The 23,872-nt window shown below is 41.8% G+C and overlaps 1 protein-coding gene across 7 annotated transcripts in view; it reads left to right on the forward strand.

Moving 5' to 3' along the window:
- LOC123492070 (chromodomain-helicase-DNA-binding protein 6-like) overlaps positions 1-23,872 on the forward strand; it is a 123,427-nt gene that overhangs the window by 42,585 nt on the left and 56,970 nt on the right. For all 7 annotated transcript variants that reach the window (XM_045223990.1, XM_045223985.1, XM_045223989.1 and 4 more), the window contains exons 6-7: positions 16,613-16,678; positions 16,788-16,846. In XM_045223990.1, coding sequence (XP_045079925.1) covers positions 16,613-16,678; positions 16,788-16,846 — 125 coding nt within the window. The remainder of the gene's footprint in view (positions 1-16,612; positions 16,679-16,787; positions 16,847-23,872) is intronic.

Consider the following 23,872-nt stretch of genomic DNA (forward strand, 5'->3'; position numbering starts at 1 on the left):
AATAGCCTGGTGTCTATACCTAAATGTTCCACGAATCCCCCCCTTCCCTAGTTAGCCTACGATAGTAGGTATGAAGTATATTTCATACCCTATACAGCTAAAATATCAGCCAAAATAACTGGCAGCAGTAGGCTACAGTATCTGTGTCAGTGTGCATGAGTGTCTTTGTCCATTTTCTTCCTACCTCGACCGCACCACAGCAGCTGATCTGTAATTTCTCACAGATACAGACCACACTCGGACCAGCAGAAGCAGAACTTTTAACAAATGTATTGGTTAATTTCAAACATTTAGCAGCGTCGGCCTCAAGCCTTTTTTTTGGTCTCGCTAACTGTTTCAGCACCACCGTTCTGTTTTTCTGTTCTCACCGAGTGTCTGACAGAGTTAGAGCGGGCCTCACTCTCTTTGATGCGCGTTTGACTATGAATGTGAATTAGCGCCAGCTCAGCCAATCAGAAAACATGGCTGGCTCATGTAGGTAGTGGGGCCGGCCGTTGCCCACCGGTCAGCAAAATGCTCAATATAAATTATGACAACAGACAAATTGCGCAAAAGTCTTTAAAAAAACAGGCTAATGGGCTGCCGGCCTTGTCTTTTTATGAATTATTTATAGAGATGTTATTATAATGTTTAATTTTTTTGTCAATTTCAACCAGCAAAAGATGGTCTTTCTGGTAGTTGCCAGAATTGCCAGATGGCCAATCTGCCCATTAACTGTGATATGACTAAAGAGTTAATCAGGGTGGTTTTTGACACCTTTGTTTTTAAGCACAGAACTTTTTGCCACTTGAGATTTATTTTTGGATCTGATTTTAATAGCTAACATTTCGATGGTCATAAATAGATACAGCGACAATGGACCACCTTGTTTTACTCCTCTTGACAGTTCAATACTTTCTGAGAAGTGGCCATTATTTACTATTTTACGCCTGGGGTTGCTATACTTAACTTTAACCCAATTGTATAAGGGATTCTCCAAAATGTAAATAGTCAAAAGCCTTCTCAAAATCTGCTATGAAGACCAGGCCTGGTTTCTTGTATGTTTCATAGTGCTCTACTGTTTCAAGTCTCTCCAATGTATTTGTTATTTTATTAGGATCCCCATTAGCTGTTGCGAAAGAAGCAGCTACTCTTCCTGGGGTCAACATGAAACATTACATAATACAGAACATTAATAGACAAGAACAGCTCAAGGACCGAACCACATCAATTAAAAAATGGCACACATAGCCCTACATATCAATACATACATACAAACTATCTAGGTCAACTAGGGGAGAGGTGTTGTGCCATGAGGTGTTGCTTTATCTGTTTTTTGAAACCAGATTTGCTGTTCATTTGAGCAATAGGAGATGGAAGGGAAGTTCCATGCATTAATGGCTTTATATAATACTGTACACTTTTGAATTTGTTCTGGATTTGTGGACTGTGAAAAGACCCCTGGTGGCATGTCTGGTAGGAGTGGGCGATATACCGGTTTGATAGTAAAAACCGGTATTGTGCCGCGCCATGATATGGATTTAGCAATATCATGGATACCGCGATTTATTCAGAATTCATAAATTCGAATTTTGCATCAATATTTTTGTTTCCAAATTTCAACTGAGTGATAGTACTAAGTAGCTACATCTTTTTTTTTTTTTTATCCAACCTTTCTTGGTTCTCGAATAAAAGAATGTATGTAAATATGTTGACCTATTTTTATGAGCGCACGTCGCATGCACTGTTGCACGCATGTAGTGCTAGCAACAAAGAAGTGTGCAGGCAGCTGCAGTTAGGAGGCAGGTTAACTATTGGGGGAAAACTTTACAATCCAGGATGAGCGAAAAACACAGAAATTGATGTTGCTCAAGAGCAGGAGGATAAATTGGTTAAGAAGAAAGGGGGCACCTCTGTTGTTTGGAACTGGTTTGGCTTTAAAATCTCCGACCCCGACCAAAACACTACCCTATGCAAGTTGTGTCGTCGTGTTGTCTTAGCAAAAGGTGGAAACACGACCAACCTGTTCAATCACTTAAAAAACATACATGTCCGTGAGTATGAACAATGCACCAGAATGCGTGAGACAGTAAGCCCAGGAGCTCGCCCGAAGACAAGCCAGACTCGCACTCAACAATCAATTATATCATCATTTGCTGCCGGTACTTGCTATGAGAAGACGAGCAAAAATGGATAGACATCACAGCTGCGATTACAAATCACATAGCGAAGGACATGGTACCCGATTCAAACTGTGGAGAAAGAGGGGTTCAGAAAGTTGATTCAAACTCTGGACCCAAGATATGAGATCCCGAGCCGCAAATATTTTAGCCAAAAATGCCTGCCACAGCTTTACACAGAATGCTGGGACAGAGTTTACAGTGAGATAAATAACATTCCATTCTTCTCCACTACTGCCGATCTATGGTCAAGTCGTACCACAGAACCTTATATAAGCCTCACAATCCATTACATAGACGGTGACTGGAAACTGAAAAGTAAGTGCCTACAGACGTCTTATTTCCCAGACGACCACACCGGGGAAATAATTGCAGGTGGGCTGAGGGACATACTGTCGTCCTGGGGATTAAAAAGAGTCGCGTCAAGTTTGTATGACGACCGACAGCGGATCGAAACATGATCAAGGCATTGCAGCTGAACAAGTGGGCAAACCTTGGATGTTTCGGACACAGGCTGCACAATGCTATTGGTAAGTTTCAGGACTGTAGCCTAGGCCTACCCTGTATGATGCTTATTATTAAGAAAAATACAGCTCACATCAGCCATGTACCGTAGGCTAAATCTAAGCACATCAGATTTGTAAAATGTGTAACAGTTGAATGTAAATGTCGGAAACCCTCAAACAAAGATTAAAAAGTTATATTGTATTGTGATTTCTATATAAAAATGCATTATTATTAATTATTATTGTATTGTGATTCGATTATTTTTCACCCTATTATTTTGATTTCTTATTCCCAATTTCCAGAGAGGAGTGTTCAAAACGCTCCCCGGCCACAGGGGTGTGCGATTTCCCGGGCCACAGGGGTTTGGAAAAAGGTGGTTAGCACGTTCTCATACAGCTGGAAAAAGCAGAAGGCCCTGATGACAGCACAGAATGAACTAAGCCTGCCCCTGCACAAGCTCATCACAGAATCTCCGACAAGGTGGGGATCTCGTCTGAAAATGATGGAAAGAGTCCTGGAGCAGGAAAAGGCCATTACACAGGTCCTGGCAGGGGACAAAAAGACACGGCACCTTGTACCTACCTGGCAAGACATCCAGGTCTTGGAATCAGTCACAGCAGCACTGAAGCCACTCCAGGACTTTACAGATGCCCTGTCAGGAGAAGCGTATGTGAGCGTGTCCTATTTGAAGCCTGTCATCAATCTGTTAAATGCAGAGGTTCTAAATCTGAGCAAGGACGATACAGAACTGACCAAAGAGATCAAGATCAAGGTTCTTGATTACTTGAATAACAAGTACACTGACCCTGCAACAGATGAGCTGCTCTCCCATGGCTACCTTTCTAGATCCAAGGTTCAAGACCAGGTACATGTCCGCTGAGAAACTGGAGGACATTAAGGTATTTATTCATTTGTTCTTGTTTTATTGCTTCAAATGTAAAGCACTTTGGGCTGCATTTTATGTATGAAAGGTGCTATACAAATAAAGTTTAATTATTTTCATTTTTTAAGGTGAGAGCTGCCTCAGAGACCGAAGCCCTCCTGGTGGAGAACACAGCCCTGGGAAAATCGTCTCTTGCAGAGGATCACACTGACAGGGAGAAAGAAGCTTCCACTGCTCATCAATCAGGCAAGAAGCCCAAGAAGAGCCTTGGGAGCCTCTTTAAGCAGACCAGCAGTGCACCTGCCTCATGTTCAGAGAGGCAGATCATTGAGCAAGAGCTGAATAGCTACATTCTGGCAACGGCAGCAGACAGCGAGTCTGATCCTTTGGAGTGGTGGCGATTTCACGGATCTAATTTTCCACGTGTGAGTTGTCTGGCAAAGAAATACTTATGCATCCCTGCCACAAGTGCCCCCTCTGAGAGGGCATTCAGCACTGGGGGGCAATGTGGTGACATGTCACAGGGCAGCACTAAAGCCAGAAACAGTCAACATGCTGGTATTCCTGGCACGGAACTTGTGAAGAAAGTTCTAGTGAAGATTTGTTGATATTGTTGATAATTGATGGTTGAGGCTTGAAAGGTTTAGTTTCAAACGGTTAGTTTTTTACATATCTACGGACTGCCAGCAAAACAAACACACGTATTTGAATTTGTAATTACCTTATTTTCTTTATCTCCTGTTATTTTTTATTTAATTTTACTTAATATCTAATTTATATATATATATATATATAGGCCTACCTACCTCATGTTTACGGAATGCATGTTTGCACAATACAAATAAAAACTTTTCAGGTCCATACGGTCCAATGCCTCACTCTTTCTGGTTATATAAGGTTCAAATACATATTTTTCCTTAACTAATATAATTTAACCAAGAAGGGATATTAAAATGTGATTCATATTTTTTTACGTCATATATCGTGATATCATATCGATATCGTCTGGACAGTGGAAAATATCGTGATATGAATTTTAGCTCATATCGCCCACCCCTAATGTCTGGTGGGGTAAGTGTGTGTGTCAGTGCTGTGTGTAAGTTCACTAGGCAAACAATTTTGGAATTTTCAACACAATGTTTCTTATAAAAAGAAGCGACGCAGTCAGTCTCTCTTCAACTCTTAGCCAAGAGAGTCTGGCATGCATAGTATTTATATTAGCCCTCTGATTACAATGAAGAGCAAGATGTGGTGCTCTGTTCTGGGCCAGCTGCAGCGCTCGACCACACGACTAGACAATAATCAAGATAAGACAAAACTACAGCCTGCAGGACTTGCTTTTTGGAGTGTGGTGTCATAAAAGCAGAGCATCTCTTTATTATGGACAGACATCTCCCCATCTTTACAACCATTGAATCTATATGTTTTGACCATGACAGTTTACGATTTAAGGTAACACCAAGTAAGTTAGTCTTCAACTTGTTCAACAGCTACACCATTCATTACCAGATTCAGCTGAGGTCTAGAATTTAGGGAATGATTTGTACCAAATACAATGCTCTTTAGTTTGAGATGTTCATGACCAGTTTATTACTGGCTACCCATTCCAAAACACTCTTTTAAGGGTTTCAGTGACTTCATTAGCTGTGGTTGCTGATGCGTATATGGTTGAATCATCAGCATACATGGACACACATGCTTTGTTTTAATGCCAGTGGCAGGTCATTGGAAATGTATCTATGTAAAAAATGAGACTGGTCAGGATTAATATTATCCTACAACACCTTTTTTAATTCAATGCATTTTTCTAGGATTTTTGCATCACAACATTGAAGTGTAAGGGGCCTCCAATATTTTTTTTTATGGACTGGATCTTTATACTTGTGTCCTGTTTCAGTAATAGTAAAATCAAATCTGTGGATTGAACATTTACATTTGGCTAAAAGCAGCGACACAGAGCTACAAAATGGTATATCATACACTGCATTTGAGGAACTATGGGAAAGTAATTCTGCTTTGAAAGTTGATAAACTTGTAACCTCACTTTTGAGAAAATGGCCTTTGAATGTTTTGGTCCTTACTAGAGAGCTCTTCTTTGTCTAAACCCATTCAGCATCGTTCACACCCTCTTAAGCTTTAGCCCCACACATCTCTTTAAGGGTTGATCCAACAATTCTGTACTAACAACAGCAGTCAAGCACCCAAGCTAACTGGCTAAAGTTGGCTAGCTTGCTAGCTACTTCCAGACACAAATGAGAGAACAGCTCACTGACCATTTTACTCGCCCTAGCAGAGCTGGTTAGGCTGTTTTTATGTTATCCAGAGCGTTGTTGACTGCAACTGTGCTGCTGGCAACAATGTACGCTTTTTTTGCCAAAGTTTACTGACATCGGCCATATTCAATGGGTGTTGAGCGTTCGTAAATTCGTCAGTTATTCTGCGCTCTGGCACACTCAAACGAGAGTGCTCTGAAATCGGAGTAGATAGCCAGAGTGAATTTACCAGCTACGTCTATCAAAAGTTGTCGCAGAGACATTCTATTGAAATGGTTACTTGCATAGTGGAGTCTTTTGTTAAGACATGTAGCTAGCTAAACAATGAACCATAATCCCAACTCATGACGTTACTACCCTGCATGAATCTGCAGGTAGCTAACCAACCAGGTTCAATGTTAGCTAGCTAAAATTAGGCTATAACTAGCAAAGCTAATGGCTCTGAGATATGAATAATAAGATCATACACGTAAATGTTAGCTAGCTAACAATACACTTTAACTTGAAATGAAAACGACTTTCTTTCAAAATTAGAAACGTGTAATATCTGAAATGTAGCTAGCTGGAATATCTTACCCGTATACATCATCGATGGATGCCTCTCCCTGTCACGGATGCCATGGTTGCCCTTAGTTTTAAGATGTAATCCGGAGACAGGTGTTTTCTCCATCTCATTAGCTATCATACTCTAATTCCACTGATTTAAAAAAATATGGTCCTCCAGAAAGTGGAGAGCAACACTTATGCAGAACTACTACGCGATACAAAAGCGCGTTAGACAGGATTACCTACACATACTGACCAGCTCAAATAGACAAAGCGTGCTATATGGCAGACCAATCCTCTCTCCTGTCTCGGCATGTCCAGCCCACTCATTATCTCAGCCAATCATGACTAGCAGGAAGGTTGCTTTTTCTGTGGCTTAATCAACTAGGCTCTTCGATAAAATAAAACGTTTTTACATTCAAATGGCTCTCCTGTAAAGTAGTGACCCGCGACATACGCCTAGTTTCCTGAAACGAGTCACAAATATACTTCAAATGAGTAGGCAACGCTAAGCCATCCATCCTCAACAGCTCCTTCCTGTGGGCATATAGGCCAACATTGCTGTTCTGCAGAATGAACGAGTCGTTGGTTCCACCTGGCCACCACATTCAGCAGTGGCTTTTGCGCATAACATCACCTGCACATTGAGTGGAAGCCTTTTCTGTTCATAGTTTTGGGATGGTGCTTTTATGGTGATGTCAGTGTTGCTCTGTTCATATTTGGGAACCCATTGATGGCAAAGAAACCCCAAACTGTTGTGCGATGGTGCATGGAAATTGTATGCAGGCCTAAATGTTTGTTTTAGTGATGATTGCATCCAAAACATCAGCTAAATCTTCCAACAGAGCAAAATCGGCCATCTCTCATTTGATTTCCCATTATCTCAGTCTTTTATAGTATTTCAACGGTTTCACTTTAACACATGCTTCTAATCTAACAAATTACTGTACTTTATATGGATAATTATCATAACAAATGCACTGATGTGGTGAAATTAAGATATAGCCTGTCAAGATATGTTGCATGAATTCACAATTGAAATACAATGAAAGCTACATTATTTAATTATTATTCCATTTCAACATATATTTTCCCTATTCACTAGGCTACGCTAATTCCGCCACTTGGCACTGTGTATATGCATGGTCATGGTAGTGTGCAAATTTACGCACACTCTCAAGCAAACGTTACTCTTGATTAATGAGGCCCCTAGAGTTTTCCCAGACTTAAATTATTGTATAGCTTTGAGTAGTTCCCCCTCTGTAATTTGGCCTTCACACTAGTCTTTTTGTACAGTTGTTAATTCAAAATATAAATCGGTAAGTCATAGATGACTCCATTTGTAATGAGTTTCTGTAAATAATTTTTTGAAGCGTTTCTATGTTGAAGATTCAAAAATAATTTGGTGATTTTCCATCCAGTTCGCTTTCTTTTTTTTGTTATATTACAGTTGATCGTTCTTGAATAAATTCCTCTAGTTTTTCTAATTTATTCTGTGCCTGAATTGTAGTTTGTAGGGCTATCCAGCTGCACTGTTAGTAACTCTTTATTTTGTTAGTGTAATCTCTTTAGACCTAAATTGTTTTTGTTTTAATTATGAATATTGAATTACATGGCCTCTGAGGGCGCTTTTGAAAGTGTCCCATACAATAAGGGGATCTGCAGTACCTGTTATGCAGGAAAAAGTCAGTTATAAATTATTTTGTCTTGGTTAGGAACAGATTGTCATCCAGTAGGCTTTGATTACATTTCCAGTATCCTCTCCCACGTGGGAATTCTGTAAGGGTTATGTGGATGCCAATTTGGTGGTGGTCCGATCGCATTATTTCTCCTATCAATACTTTTTTTTATTTTGGTGCCAACAAGGACACAAGAAAGTAGTCAAGATGACTATCTTGATTAAGCCTCTGTGTATATCTCACTAAGTCAGGGATTTTAACCCTTTACACTCGTACCCGCATACGGATTGAAAGTGGCTAGTACAGTAACATGCTATACATGATGTCAGCGCTCTGGTTCTGCGGTTCACAGCACTGTATGGATTTTGACTGGCAGTCTTTCTGAACTTGAGCCGGTTATTGGGTAACTTTTGCAAATATGTTGATGTCTGAGTGAGGGAAATGCTGTAAATTTAAGATGACTCAATATATTTTGAAAGATGAGACGTTCAGGATTATAATAAATACTGCATTGATGTCATTACAAGCAAGCCAAACACCCGTGAGTCCAAATGTGCACTTCACATTTCCAAATCATAGAACTCGTCATATACAGTGTCAACGTTTATGATCACTATGTTTGATGTACAGTTACAAGATGACATGGTGTCATACCCTGGGTTGTTCGGAACAGAATTAGCCTATGTTTGTTTGTTTGTTTGTTTAAGGAAATTAGCTGCGGCACACCCACCTGAATGCACTCCTGACTCCTTTCTATGCGCCTACAATTACTATCTGAATTGCCTTGTGAAAGCCTAACACTGTAAGATCGTATTTTATAACTTAGCTAGACATGTTGGCAATAGAATAACCTTTCAAATCATGCCCACCTAACCGGGATTTATAATGGACAGTTTTTGGATTACGTAAACAGCAACAGTAATTGTGTGATGGCGGGGATGCAGGGTTGTGTTCCATTACAGGTGTGCGTGCTCTAGTTCCTCAACGGCACAGCTAGGAGAGCTCAAAAAAGTACATTATAGTTGAGGACTCTTCTTCATAAATGTGCATTGAAATTGCTTAGGAACTGTGCACACTTTGGAGAGGTGTGTGGCCACTTGGATACACCAGTTAGTCATCTCACTCAAACCCTTGTAATTTGTTTATCTTATGTTACACCTACCCCAGATTTTCCAGCAATAGTCTTATCATGTTACTGAAGGCATCCAGAGTATTTTCAGATTTCGTTATCAACAAATGTAGCGAAAAGTACAGTAAATGTAAAATGCACATAAAATCAACAGTGTAATGTTTGGATTTAGTATTGTCAGGTGAACTGTTGTGTACTCACCTTTGGTCTAATAATTGTCCCCTTATCTCCAGACTGTTCCCTTTCAATTGTAACCATGGTTATGCATATACTTGTCATTTTTTATTTTGAAAGAAACATTTCAATAGCATATTTAAAAGTATCTTCCTTGCAGATCTGTTTGGACATTTAGCACATTAGGAAAAGGTTGTAAATTTAATATCGTCACCTTTTTAGAATTTCTTTGCCCATGACAGAATAACATTTCTACTTTCGTATTTTTTTTCCATACAACCTCATCTGTAGTCGTAGAGTGAGTTTCCTGTGAACAGTCAATATTATATTCTTTCTCTTTTAGCCAAGTAAAGATTCATAATATTTTTATGATCTGCTAAGCCATTACAATTATACATAGCTATACTTAAGTATGTGGACACCTGCTCATCGAACATCTCATTCCAAAATCATGGGCATTAATATGGAGTTGGTCCCCCTTTTGCTGCTATAACAGCCTCCACTTCTGGGAAGGATTTCCACTAGATGTTGGAACATTGCTGCAGGGACTTGCTTCCATTCAGCCACGAGCATTAGTGAGGTCGGGCACTGATGTTGGATGATTAGGCCTGGCTCACAGTCGGCGTTCCAATTCATCCCAAAGGTGTTCGATGGGGTTGAGGTCAAGGCTCTGTGCAGGCCAGTCAAGTTCTTCCACACCGATCTCGACAAACCATTTCTGTATGGACCTCGCTTTGTGCATGGGTGCATTGTCATGCTGAAACATGAAAGGGCCATCCCAAAACTGTTGCCACAAAGTTGGAAGCATAGAATCGTCTAGAATTTCATTATATGCTGTAGCGTTAAGATTTCCCTTCACTGGAACTAAGGTGCCAATCCGAACCATGAAAAACAGCCCCAGAACGTTATTTCTCCTCCACCAAACTTTACAGTTGGCACTATGCATTTGGGCAGGTAGCATTCTCCTGGCATCCGCCAAACCCAGATTTGTCAGTCGGACTGCCAGATGGTGAAGCGTCCCGTTCTGTGAGCTTGTGTGGCCTACCACTTCACGTTTCCACTTCACAATAACAGCACTTACAGTTGATTGTGGCAGCTATACAGTGAGGGGAAAAAGTATTTGATCCCCTGCTGATTTTGTACGTTTGCCCACTGACAAAGAAATGATCAGTCCATCATTTTAATGGTAGGTATATTTGAACAGCAAGAGACAACAAAAAAATCCAGAAAAACGCATGTCAAAAATGTTATAAATTGATTTGCATTTTAATGAGGGAAATAAGAATTTGACCCCCTCTCAATCAGACAGATTTCTGGCTCCCAGGTGTCTTTTATACAGGTAACGAGCTGAGATTAGGAGCACACTCTTAAAGGGAGTGCTCCTAAGCTCAGCTTGTTACCTGTATAAAAGACACCTGTCCACAGAAGCAATCAATCAATCAGATTCCAAACTCTCCACCATGGCCAAGACCAAAGAGCTCTCCAAGGATGTCAGGGACAAGATTGTAGACCTACACAAGGCTGGAATGGGCTACAAGACCATCGCCAAGCAGCTTGGTGAGAAGGTGACAACAGTTGGTGCGATTATTCGCAAATGGAAGAAACACAAAAGGACTGTCAATCTCCCTCGGCCTGGGGCTCCATGCAAGATCTCACCTCGTGGAGTTGCAATGATCATGAGAACGGTGAGGAATCAGCCCAGAACTACACGGGAGGATCTTGTCAATGATCTCAAGGCAGCTGGGACCATAGTCACCAAGAAAACAATTGGTAACACACTACGCCGTGAAGGACTGAAATCCTGCAGCGCCCGCAAGGTCCCCCTGCTCAAGAAAGCACAAATACATGCCCGTCTGAAATTTGCCAATGAACATCTGAATGATTCAGAGGAGAACTGGGTGATAGTGTTGTGGTCAGATGAGACCAAAATTGAGCTCTTTGGCATCAACTCATCTCGCCGTGTTTGGAGGAGGAGGAATGCTGCCTAAGACCCCAAGAACACCATCCCCACCGTCAAACATGGAGGTGGAAACATTATGCTTTGGGGGTGTTTTTCTGCTAAGGGGACAGGACAACTTCACCGCATCAAAGGGACGATGGACTGGCCATGTACCGTCAAATTTTGGGTGAGAACCTCCTTCCCTCAGCCAGGGCATTGAAAATGGGTCGTGGATGGGTATTCCAGCATGACAATGACCCAAAACACACGGCCAAGGCAACAAAGGAGTGGCTCAAGAAGAAGCACATTAAGGTCCTGGAGTGGCCTAGCCAGTCACCAGACCTTAATCCCATAGAAAATCTGTGGAGGGAGCTGACGGTTCGAGTCGCCAAACGTCAGCCTCGAAACCTTAATGACTTGGAGAAGATCTGCAAAGAGGAGTGGGACAAAATCCCTCCTAGATGTGTGCAAACCTGGTGGCCAACTACAAGAAACGTCTGACCTCTGATTGACAACAAAGTACTAAGTCATGTTTTGCAGAGGGATCAAATACTTATTTCCCTCATTAAAATGCAATTCAATTCATAACATGTTTGACATGTGTTTTTCTCGATTTGTTTGTTGTTATTCGGTCTCTCACTGTTCAAATTAACCTACCATTAAAATTATAGACTGATCATTTCTTTGTCAGTGGGCAAATGTACAAAATCAGCAGGGGATCAAATACTTTTTTCCCTCACTGTAGAAGGGCAGAAACTGACGAACCTACATCCTATGACGGTGCCACGTTGAAAGTCACTCAGTAAGGCCATTCTACTGCCAATGTTTGTATATAGAGATTGCATGGCTGTTAGCTCGTTTGTATACACCTGTCAGCAATGGGTGTGCCTGAAATGGCCAAATCCACTAATTTGAAGCGGTGTCCACATACCTTTTTGTATGTGCATTCGGAAAGTATTCAGACCCCTTGACTTTTTCCACATTCTGTTACGTTACAGCCTTATTCTAAAATTCATTAAATCATTTTTTTCCCTCATCGATCTACACATAATACCCCATAATGAGAAAGCAAAAACAGGGTTTTCTATTTTTTTGCAAATTTATCAAATAAAAAAGACAGCACATTTTACACAAGTATTCAGACCCTTTACTCCGTACTTTGTTGAAGCAACTTTTTGCAGCGATTACTGCCTTGAGTCTTCTTGGGTATGACGCTAAAAGCTTGGCACACCTGTATTTGGGGAGTTTCTCCCATTCTTCTCTGCAGATCCTCTCAAGCTCTGTCAGGTTTGATGGGGATCTTTTATTTCAGCTCGTGAAACATAGGACCAACACTTTACATGTTGCATTGACATTTTTGTTCAGTATAGCCTGTTAATAGTTTACAAACACATGTATGTGCTAGAAAGCTAAACAGCTAGCTAGGTTGGTGACTGCTGTGGCTAGCCAAAAAGGTTTGTTTGGCCTTTGAGGCTTTTAGTGTTCTTACACTGATTTTGAACATTCAAAGCAACTGGGAAACGTCCATGGCAGGCATTGTTGTCACCTTAGCTTGCTACATCTGACTGATATGAAGCACGAGCACCACCACCAGTCAGTCTACACCACTGCGCACACGCCCATTGTTACTATGACAACTAGCGTAGCCATGTCAGCAAACGACTGCTGTCTGAACACACACGTCAAAATTGTCACTATTCCAAAACGGATTTGAAAAACCAAAACTGATTTGAGCATTAAGGCCTGCGGCGTGAGCAAGGCTTAAGTCGACCTCCAATGTCCCACCTGCTAAAACCTCCCCCCATACCAGAAAGGTCTGTTGTCCCTCAGACCACCTCCTTACCCGTGACGTGCATTTTGCGTCCTCAACTGACTTTCAATGGACGATTTTTGCCGTAGCTCAGAATGAAATAGGGACTGTCCCATGAAAAACCTGATTCATTGCTGCCATCCCTCAAGCGCCCAGCCAAATACCCTATGGGCCTTTGGCATGTCCATGAGAGGCATGTCCTAATTTAACATTAGCCACATATCAGACAAAAAAAAAGAAAAACAAACATAGAAATTAAAATCGAAGGGAACAGAAAGAGACAAACCAGAGAAAAATAACTTAAGTAGTCTGCGGCCAATATGACCTAAAAACAGATACCCATATAACACAAAACTTGGAACATAATGTAAAATGATACTAATATCTAGTAATAGCAACAGTGATGACAATAATAATCATTCTAATAAGTCAATACAAAGTTACAAAAATAATATAATAAATGCTCAATAAAAAACAAAAACAGTCTAACAGCTATTAGCAAGTTACCAAGATTCTACCTGCGATCTTCACCATTAGCAGTGTTGACAATGATAATAGTAATAATGATAGTAATATAAATCATCTCCATCACCGACAGCATCGATACCACCGTCAATACCCAATCACTACCAGGATCCCACCAATTATTCAATTGTGATCCACACTATTTAATAATAATGATGACTAGACTGAACTCTACATTTACATTTACATTTTAGTCATTTAGCAGACGCTCTTATCCAGAGCGACTTACAGTTAGTGAATACATACATAAAAAACTATTAATACTGGTCCCCCGTGGGAATTGAACCCACAACCCTGGCGTTGCAAACGCCATGCTCTATCAACTGAGCTACATCCCTGCCGGCCATTCCCTCCCCTACCCTGGACAACGCTAGGCCAATTGTGCGATGCCCATGAGTCTCCCGGTCGCGGCCGGCTGCGACAGAGCCTGGATTCGAACCAGGATCTCTAGTGGCACAGCTAGCACTGCGATGCAGTGCCTTAGACCACTGCGCCACTCAGGAGAGAGTGGCAACTCTACCAACACACTCACACATACTTACACACACAGTGCATTCAGAAAACATTTTGTTACATTATTCTTATTCTAAAATGGATTAAATAAAAATCCTCATCAATCTACACACAATACCCCATAATGACAAAGCGATAACTGGTTTTTAGAAATGTTTGCGAATGTATTAAAAATAAAAAACAGATACTTTTATTTACATAAATATTCAGACCCTTTGCTATGAGATTCGAAATTGAAGTTTGGAACCACCAAGACCATTCCTAAAGCTGGCCGCCCGGCCAAACTGCGCAATCGGTGGAGAAGGGCCTTGGTCAGGGAGGTGACCAAGAACCCGACGGTCACTCTGACAGCGTTCCTCTGTGAAGATGGGAGAACCTTCCAGAAGGACAACCATCTCTGCAGCACTCCACCAATCAGGCCTTTATGGTAGTGGCCAAACGTAAGCCACTGCTCAGTAAAAGGAACATGACAGCCCACTTGGAGTTTACCAAAAGGCACCTAAAGGACTCTCAGACCATGAGAAACAAAATTCCCTGGTCTGATGAAACCAAGATTGAACTCGTTGGCCTGAATGCCAAGCGTCACGTCTGGAGGAAACCTGGCACCATCCCTACGGTGAAGCGTGGTGGTGGCCGCATCATGCTGTAGGGATGTTTTTCAGCGGCAGGGATTGGGAGACTAGTCAGGATCGAGGGAAAGATGAACGGAGCAAAGTACAGAGAGATCCTTGATGAAAACCTGCTCCAGATCACTCAGGACCTCAGACCGGGGTGAAGGTTCACCATCCAACAGGACAACGACCATAAGCACACAACCAAGACAACGCAGGAGTGGCTGCGGGACAAGTCTCAATGTCCTTGAGTGGCCCAGCCAGTGCCCGGACTTGAACCAGATCGAACATCTCTTGAGAGACCTGAAAATAGCTGTGCAACGATGCTCCCCATCAAACCTGACAGAGCTTGAGACGATCTGCAGAGAAGAATGGGAGAAGCTTTTAGCGTCAAACCCAAGAAGATTTGAGGCTGTAATTGCTGCCAAAGGTGCTTCAACAAAGTACTGAGGAAAGGGTCTGAATACTGAATATAAAATGTGGAAAAAGTCATGGGGTCTGAATACTTTCCGAATGCACAGACGAGATGTGTCCCATTTTAAGTCTGTCGAAAACCAAACACTTCTTTCCACAGTAAGAACCTCATTCCAACGGTCAAGCATGGTGGTGGTAGTGTGATAATATGGGGATGCTTTGCTACCTCAGGACCTGGACATCTTTCCTTAATAGAAGGAACCATTAATTCTGCTCTGTATCGGAGAATTCTACAGGAGTATGTCAGGCCATCTGTCTGTGAGCTGAAGCTGAAGCGCAGCTGGGTCATGCAGCAAGACAATGCTCCAAAACACAAATCTACATGAAAGTGGTTAAAAAGCAACAAATCTGAAGTTTTGGAATGGCCTAGTCAAAGTCCAGACTTAATCCCAATTGAGATGTTGTGGCAGGACTTGAAACGAGTTGTTCATGCTTGAAAATAAACGTTTTGCTGAGTTAAAGCAGTTCTGCATGCAAGAGTGGGCCAAAATTCCTCCACAGCGATGTGAGACTGATCAACAACTACAGCAAGCATTTGGTTGCAGTCATTGCAGCTAAAGGTGGCACAACCAGTTATTGAGTGTAAGGGGGCAATTACTTTTTCACAAAGTGGAATTGGGTGTTGTGTAACTTTTTGTTAACCAAAAAAATTGATACTTATTTAATTTAAGTATTTGTATACTCCGGTTCCCTTTATCTAATATTAGGTTTTGGTTGAAGATCTGTAACATTCAGTATGAAAAATATGCATAAATTGAGAATCAGAAAGGGGCCAAATACTTCTTCACAGCACTGTATATAACATGATTCATTTTAATCACATCAATAATTATTACTATATAGCTGCTGATGATAATAACAATGACAATGGTAATAATAATCTCAACAACAATATAATACATTTGAAATTTGTAATAAAACAAATTAATATATTTTCTAAAATTGGTTTTATGTGAAATTTCAAAAAATGAACTAGTGGTTTTCAAACCTCTCCTCGGGGACGCCCAGCCATACCATGTATTTTATATGTTCCAGAGCTACTGTAGCACAACTGATACAACTTATCAACTAATTATCAAGCCCTCTGTGAATCGGTGAGGTAGTTCAGGGCTACAACAAAATTGTGACACGTTGGGTGGTCCCAGAGGAGAGGTTTGAGAACCACTAGCTTACGGCATACATTTTTACTTAACAGTATGTTCTAAATAGTATGTATGTTGTATGGTTAGTACGTTTAGTAAGCAGTTGGCCTGAACGATTTCGGACATAGCCATAGCCTCCCCTCCTCTCTCAGCTGTGCCCTACTTCTGTCCCCCTCAGTAAGGCCAAGCACACTTTTATACCCTGCGTGAGTAATTACATCTCTCTCCTCCTCTCCCCCCTGTCGCAGGAGCCTCCTGAAGATGAGGCAAACATTATTGAGAAAATCCTGTCGGTTCGAAACGTGAAGAAAGAGGTACGCCGCCCGACATAAAAACACACACACTAGCAACAGGGTCTGTGTGGATTAGCGACGTGTGTATACTTTATTTGATATTTTGTTTTTTTCTTCTTCTTCTTTTGAGGCGTCCCCTGAGGAGACAACTGAGGAGTTGGAGGAGTTCTATGTCAAGTACAGAAATTTGTAAGTGTGCTTAGCTAGGTGGAAGACCCCAGTGACATTAGTCTATTTGATAACAGATCAAATAGTAAGATTCCTTTGAATGATATTCTGGTGTATGACATGAGGTTAGAGCTCTTGAGGTTTTCAAAGCTGCACCCTTCAAAATGAGCATTTTCTCATGTTTAGCTATGTTCTACGACGTATTTCCATGTTCTTAAAACCGGGGGGTTCTGCTAAGCTATTATATGGAATTGTTTTAAGATAGTCATTCCACTGACAATTTGGCTATTTCATTTTGAAATGTAGAACCCTTGTAGGTATATATATTTTTTATGAAACATTGAATTTGGCCTTTCTGCTGTTAGCCCATATAAACACATTGAAGAATACATTCATAGATGGCAAAACAGATAATAAAATAAAAAATAAAAAGGAAGTATGTTTTGAAGTGTCTGCCATACTGTACAGGACCAGTCAAAAACCCTTAAATGAGTAGGTGTGTCCAAACTTTTGATTGATATACACTGCTCAAAAAAATAAAGGGAACACTTAAACAACACAATGTAACTCCAAGTCAATCACACTTCTGTGAAATCAAACTGTCCACTTAGGAAGCAACACTGATTGACAATACATTTCACCTGCTGTTGTGCAAATGGAATAGACAACAGGTGGAAATTATAGGCAATTAGCAAGACACCCCCAATAAAGGAGTGGTTCTGCAGGTGGTGACCACAGACCACTTCTCAGTTCCTATGCTTCCTGGCTGATGTTTTGGTCACTTTTGAATGCTGGCGGTGCTTTCACTCTAGTGGTAGCATGAGACGGAGTCTACAACGCACACAAGTGGCTCAGGTAGTGCAGCTCATCCAGGATGGCACATCAATGCGAGCTGTGGCAAGAAGGTTTGCTGTGTCTGTCAGCGTAGTGTCCAGAGCATGGAGGCGCTACCAGGAGATAGGCCAGTACATCAGGAGACGTGGAGGAGGCCGTAGGAGGGCAACAACACAGCAGCAGGACCGCTACCTCCGCCTTTGTACAAGGAGGAGCAGGAGGAGCACTGCCAGAGCCCTGCAAAATGACCTCCAGCAGGCCACAAATGTGCATGTGTCTGCTCAAACGGTCAGAAACAGACATTTTACATTTACATTTTAGTCATTTAGCAGACGCTCTTATCCAGAGCGACTTACAGTTAGTGAATACATCTTTTTTTTATACTGGCCCCCCGTGGGAATCGAACCCACAACCCTGGCGTTGCAAACGCCATGCTCTATCAACTGAGCTACATCCCTGCCGGCCATTCCCTCCCCTACCCTGGACAACGCTGGGCCAATTGTGCGCCGCCCATGAGTCTCCCGGTCGCGGCCGGCTGCGACAGAGCCTGGATTCGAACCAGGATCTCTAGTGGCACAGTTAGCACTGCGATGCAGTGCCTTAGACCACTGCGCCACTCAGGAGCGTGGTCTCCATGAGGGTGGTATGAGGGCCCGACGTCCACAGGTGGAGATGTGCTTACAGCCCAACACCGTGCAGGACGTTTGGCATTTGCCAGAGAACAGCAAGATTGGCAAATTCGCCACTGGCGCCCTGTGCTCTTCACAGATGAAAGCAGACTCTGTGACAGACGTGACAGAGTCTGGAGACGCCGTGGAGAACATTCTGCTGCCTGCAACATCCTCTAGCATGACCGGTTTGGCGGTGGGTCAGTCATGGTGTGGGATGGCATTTCTTTGGGGGGCCGCACAGCCCTGCATGTGCTCGCCAGAGGTAGCCTGACTGCCATTAGGTACCGAGATGAGATCCTCAGACCCCTTGTGGCTGGAGTGTGTCAGCAGTTCCTGCAAGAGGAAGGCATTGATGCTATGGACTGGCCCGCCCGTTCCCCAGACCTGAATCCAATTGAGCACATCTGGGACATCATGTCTCGCTCCATCCACCAACGCCACGTTGCACAACAGACTGTCCAGGAGTTGGCGGATGCTTTAGTCCAGGTCTGGGAGGAGATCCCTCAGGAGACCATCCGCCACCTCATCAGGAGCATGCCCAGGCGTTGTAGGGAGGTCATACAGGCACGTGGAGGCCACACACACTACTGAGCCTCATTTTGACTTGTTTTAAGGACATTACATAAAAGTTGGATCAGCCTGTAGTGTGGTTTTCCACTTTAATTATGAGTGTGACTCCAAATCCAGACCTCCATGGGTTGATACATTTGATTTCCATTGATAATTTTTATGTGATTTTGTTGTCAGCACATTCAACTGTAAAGAAAAAAGTATTTAATAAGATTATTTCATTCATTCAGATCTAGGATGTGTTATTTTAGTGTTCCCTTTATTTTTTTGAGCAGTGTGTGTGTGTGTGTGTGTGTGTGTATATATTAGGGGTGTAACGATTGGTTTTAACAACGATTCGATTTGTATCACGATTCGTGGTTGTCGATACGATTCAAAGACGATATTGGTTCATTTAGAACGATACGATCCGAAACGATTCAGTGACTTGAAATCGATTCAGTAACCTTTTAGCCAAAAATTCAACCAGTGTGACTGAAATAAATACCTGGATACTGGACAGTGCAGGTGAAGTTTCCTAGATTCCTGTTTCTTGTAAGGACCGCAATGGTGGCTTGATAATTTCTCCGCCATGCTATGTTTTGTTGTCTTTGTGCCTTTGCGCTGCGGCTGGCGCGGGGCGATTAAGTCACGGATAGGCAGACTGAATCGAGTAATGTTTAAAGCCTTTATTATTAAAAGTGCTAAGAAAAAACATCCATATAAAGTCTGACGTGCTTAAATCCAATGGGTTATTTCCTAGTATCGATACAATCGATTTATTACATTTTAAAACGATGTTAGATTGATATATGTTGTCCAAAAGGCCAACTCGCCGAGCACAGATCGATGTAGTTGGATCATAGGAATATAAATCGATACATCGATGTAGTAGATGGATCGTTACACCCCTAAAATATATATATATATATATATATATATATATATATATATATATATATATTTTTTTAAACGTTTTTAGTCATTTGGCAGATGCTCTTATCCAGAGCGACTTACAGTTAGTGAGTGCATACATTTTCATACTGGCCCCCCATGGGAAACGAACCCACAACCCTGACGTTGCAAGCGCCATGCCCTACCAACTGAGCTACAGGGGACATGTGTATATATATACAGTGAGCTCCATAATTCATTGGACAGTGACCATTGTTTTGTTATTTTGGTTCTGTACTCTAGCACTTTGAGTTTGAAAGGATACAATGACGTTGAGCGTGAAGTGCAGACTGTCAGCTTTAATTTGAGGGTATTTTCATACATATCGGATGAACCGTTTAGAAATGACAGCACCTTTTGTACATGGTCCCCCCATTTTAAGGTACTACAAGTATTTGTTAAATTGGCTTCACAGATGTGTGTCGTTAGGCAGGTGTATTCATTTGTGTCGTTAGTGAATGCAGGAGAGCTGTTGATGAATAGTAATGATTCTAGACGTTGCTATTGCCTTTGGAGGTTGTTATTGGGGTGTGACAACATGAGGAAGACAGCAGTGTCGATGCAAATGAAGTTGGCCGTCAAAAGGCTCAGAAATGAAAATCAATCATTCAGGAACATTGCAAAAACCCTGGCCATGCCCAAGTCAACAGTTTTGTTCATCATTAACAAGAAAAAAACAACCGGTGAACTCAATTATGTCAAAAGACCCGGTAGACAGAGGAAGACCACTGTAGTGGATGACCGGAGAATACTCTCTATGGTGAAGAAAAAAACCCCTGATAACAGCCCAACAGATCAAAAACACTCTCCTGGATGCAGGTGTAGATGTGTCAAAGTCTACCATACGCAGAAGACTACACCAGCAGGACTACAGAGGGTACACTACAAGATGCAAACCACTGATAAGCCTGAAGAACAGAAAGGCAAGATTACAGTTTGCTAAAAAGCACCTAAAAGAACCCCAAGAGTTCTGGAAAAAAATATTGTGGACAGATGAGACAAAGATTAACATGTACCAGAGTGATGGAAAGACAAAAGTGTGGAGAAAAAAAAGAAATGCCCATGATCCAAAGCATACCACCTCATCCATGAAACATGGTGGTGGAGGGGGTGTTATGGCTTGGGCCTGTATGGCTGCCAGTGGAACAGGCTCACTTGTCTTCATCGATGATGTGACTGCAGACAGAAGTAGAACAATGAATTCTGAAGTCTACAGAAATATTTTATCTGCTCAGATAAAACCAAATGCCTCCAAACTCATTGGACGGCACTTAATCACGCAACAAGACAATGACCCTAAACATACTGCTAGAGCAACAAAGGGGTTTTTGATGGCCAAAAAGTGGAAAAACCTTGACTGGCCGAGTCAATCACCAGATCTGAATCCAATTGAACATGCATTTTACATGCTGAAGAGGAGACTTAAGGCAATAAGTCCCCGAAACAAGCAGGAACTGAAGATGGCTGCAGTACAGGCCTGGCAGAGCATCACCAGGGAAGATAACCAGCGTATGGTGATGGCGATGCATCGCAGACTTCAAGCAGTCATTGCATGCAAAGGATATGCGACCAAATATTAACAATGATTACTTTATTCTACATTATGTTAAACTGTCCAATGATTTTTGATGCCCGAAAATGGGGGGGACCATGTACAAAAGCTTCTATAATTCGTAAACGGTTCATCCGATATGTATGAAAATACCCTCAAATTAAAGCTGACAGTCTGCACTTCACGCTCATTGTCATTGTATCCTTTCAAACTCAAAGTGCTAGAGTACAGAACCAAAATAACAAAACAATGGTCACTGTCCAATGAATTATGGAGCTCACTGTATATATATATATGTATGTGTATGTATATGTATGTATGTATGTATGTGTATGTATGTATGTATGTATGTATGTGTATATATTAGGGCTGTCAAAAATAGCGCGTTAACGACGTTAATTAGTTGTTTGCTGTTAATTACGTCAATTTTTTAAACGCATTTCACGCATGCGCAGTGTGACAAATTATTCAGGTCAGGAAAGTGGTTGGGAGCTAGAGGCGAGATGGAGCAAGGTGAGCAAAGTGGGCCTATTGACGGATTCAAATATAAAAAGAATGATGATGGTACAGTTAACAAGTACAAGGTTATTTGCAAGATTTGTAAGAAGGAGTTTCAATTTCACCGGAGCTGTTCAAGCTTGAAGTACCATGTCAACGCCAAACATGCGTTTGCTGGGCCGTCAGATTCAGCAAGTGGTTTGCGCCAGACCACGCTGAATGTTTGCAGGCAATTAACAAAATCAACCTCAGATAATTTGACCAACACAATAGCAAAATGGATTGCAAAGGATTGTAGACCCATTAGCATTGTAGAAGACTCAGGTTTCCTTGATGTTTTGCAAGTGGCGTCTCAAGACTCATTCTATAAGCCACCGTCAAGAGCCACAGCCACAGCCAAAGACAAATATTATGGTGTGTAGTATGTTTCAGCTTGATTTAAAACACCATTATTTGGCTGTGTTAATAAACAGACATAATATGAAAATTATGTATCTGTGTCCTGTTATTTATCTTTTGGTATGCATTTCAGAAAAAAATTTGTTAGGATTCAGGTGTAATTGCAAATAGTGATTAATCATGATTAATCCACTGAAAATTCTGATTAATTTGATTAAACATTTTAATCATTTGACAGCCCTAGTATATATATGTGTGTGTATATACAGTGAAGGAAAAAAGTATTTGATCCCCTGCTGATTTTGTATGTTTGCCCACTGACAAAGACATGATCAGTCTATAATTTTAATGGTAGGTTTATTTGAACAGTGAGAGAGAATAACAACAAAATCCAGAAAAACAAGTGTCAAACATGTTATAAATTGATTTTCATTTTAATGAGGGAAATAAGTATTTGATCCCTCTGCAAAACATGAATTAGTACTTGGTGGCAAAACCCTTGTGGCAATCACAGAGGTCAGACGTTTCTTGTAGTTGGCCACCAAGTTTGCACACATCTCAGGAGGGATTTTGTCCCACTCCTCTTTGCAGATCTTCTCCAAGTCATTAAGGTTTCGAGGCTGACGTTTGGCAACTCGAACCTTCAGCTCCCTCCACAGATTTTCTATGGGATTAAGGTCTAGGAGACTGGCTAGGCCACTCCAGGACCTTAATGTCCTTCTTCTTGAGCCACTCCTTTGATGCCTTGGCCGTGTGTTTTGGGTCATTGTCATGCTGGAATACCCATCCACGACCCATTTTCAATGCCCTGGCTGAGGGGAGGAGATTCTCACCCAAGATTTGACGGTACATGGCCCCGTCCATCGTTCCTTTGATGCGGTGAAGTTGTCCTGTCCCCTTAGCAGAAAAACACACCCAAAGCATAATGTTTCCACCTCCATGTTGGAAGGGGGGACCTTGCGGGCGTTGCAGGATTTCAGTCCTTCACGGCGTAGTGTGTTACCAATTGTTTTCTTGGTGACTATGGTCCCAGCTGCCTTGAGATCATTGACAAGATCCTCCCGTGTAGTTCTGGGCTGATCCCTCACCGTTCTCATGATCATTGCAACTCCACGAGGTGAGATCTTGCATGGAGCCCCAGGCCGAGGGAGTTTTTGTTTCTTCCATTTGCGAATAATCGCACCAACTGTTGTCACCTTCTCACCAAGCTGCTTGGCGATGGTCTTGTAGCCCATTCCAGCCTTGTGTAGGTCTACAATCTTGTCCCTGACATCCTTGGAGAGCTCTTTGGTCTTGGCCATGGTGGAGAGTTTGGAATCTGATTGTTTGATTGCTTAGAGCATAACGGAGAATACCGTGTTCTAAAGAGTCATCTTTCCATAGAGGGGTCATATTTGTTTCTAGCCCAAATTGTTCGGATTCTGCAGACATTTTCGTGAGAATACTGATTTTCAGGATGTTTTATGGTCTGACAAACACCGCTGTAGCTCTGTCACCTTATACCGCAAATGCAGAAGGCCGACATTGGCAGATGCGGTGGATTGAGAGCCATCTCTATCTTAAACAGGGGGTTAACTTGTTGCATTGTGT

This window comes from Coregonus clupeaformis, chromosome 12 (genome assembly GCF_020615455.1).
Source record: "Coregonus clupeaformis isolate EN_2021a chromosome 12, ASM2061545v1, whole genome shotgun sequence".
NCBI classification, from domain to species: domain Eukaryota; kingdom Metazoa; phylum Chordata; class Actinopteri; order Salmoniformes; family Salmonidae; genus Coregonus; species Coregonus clupeaformis.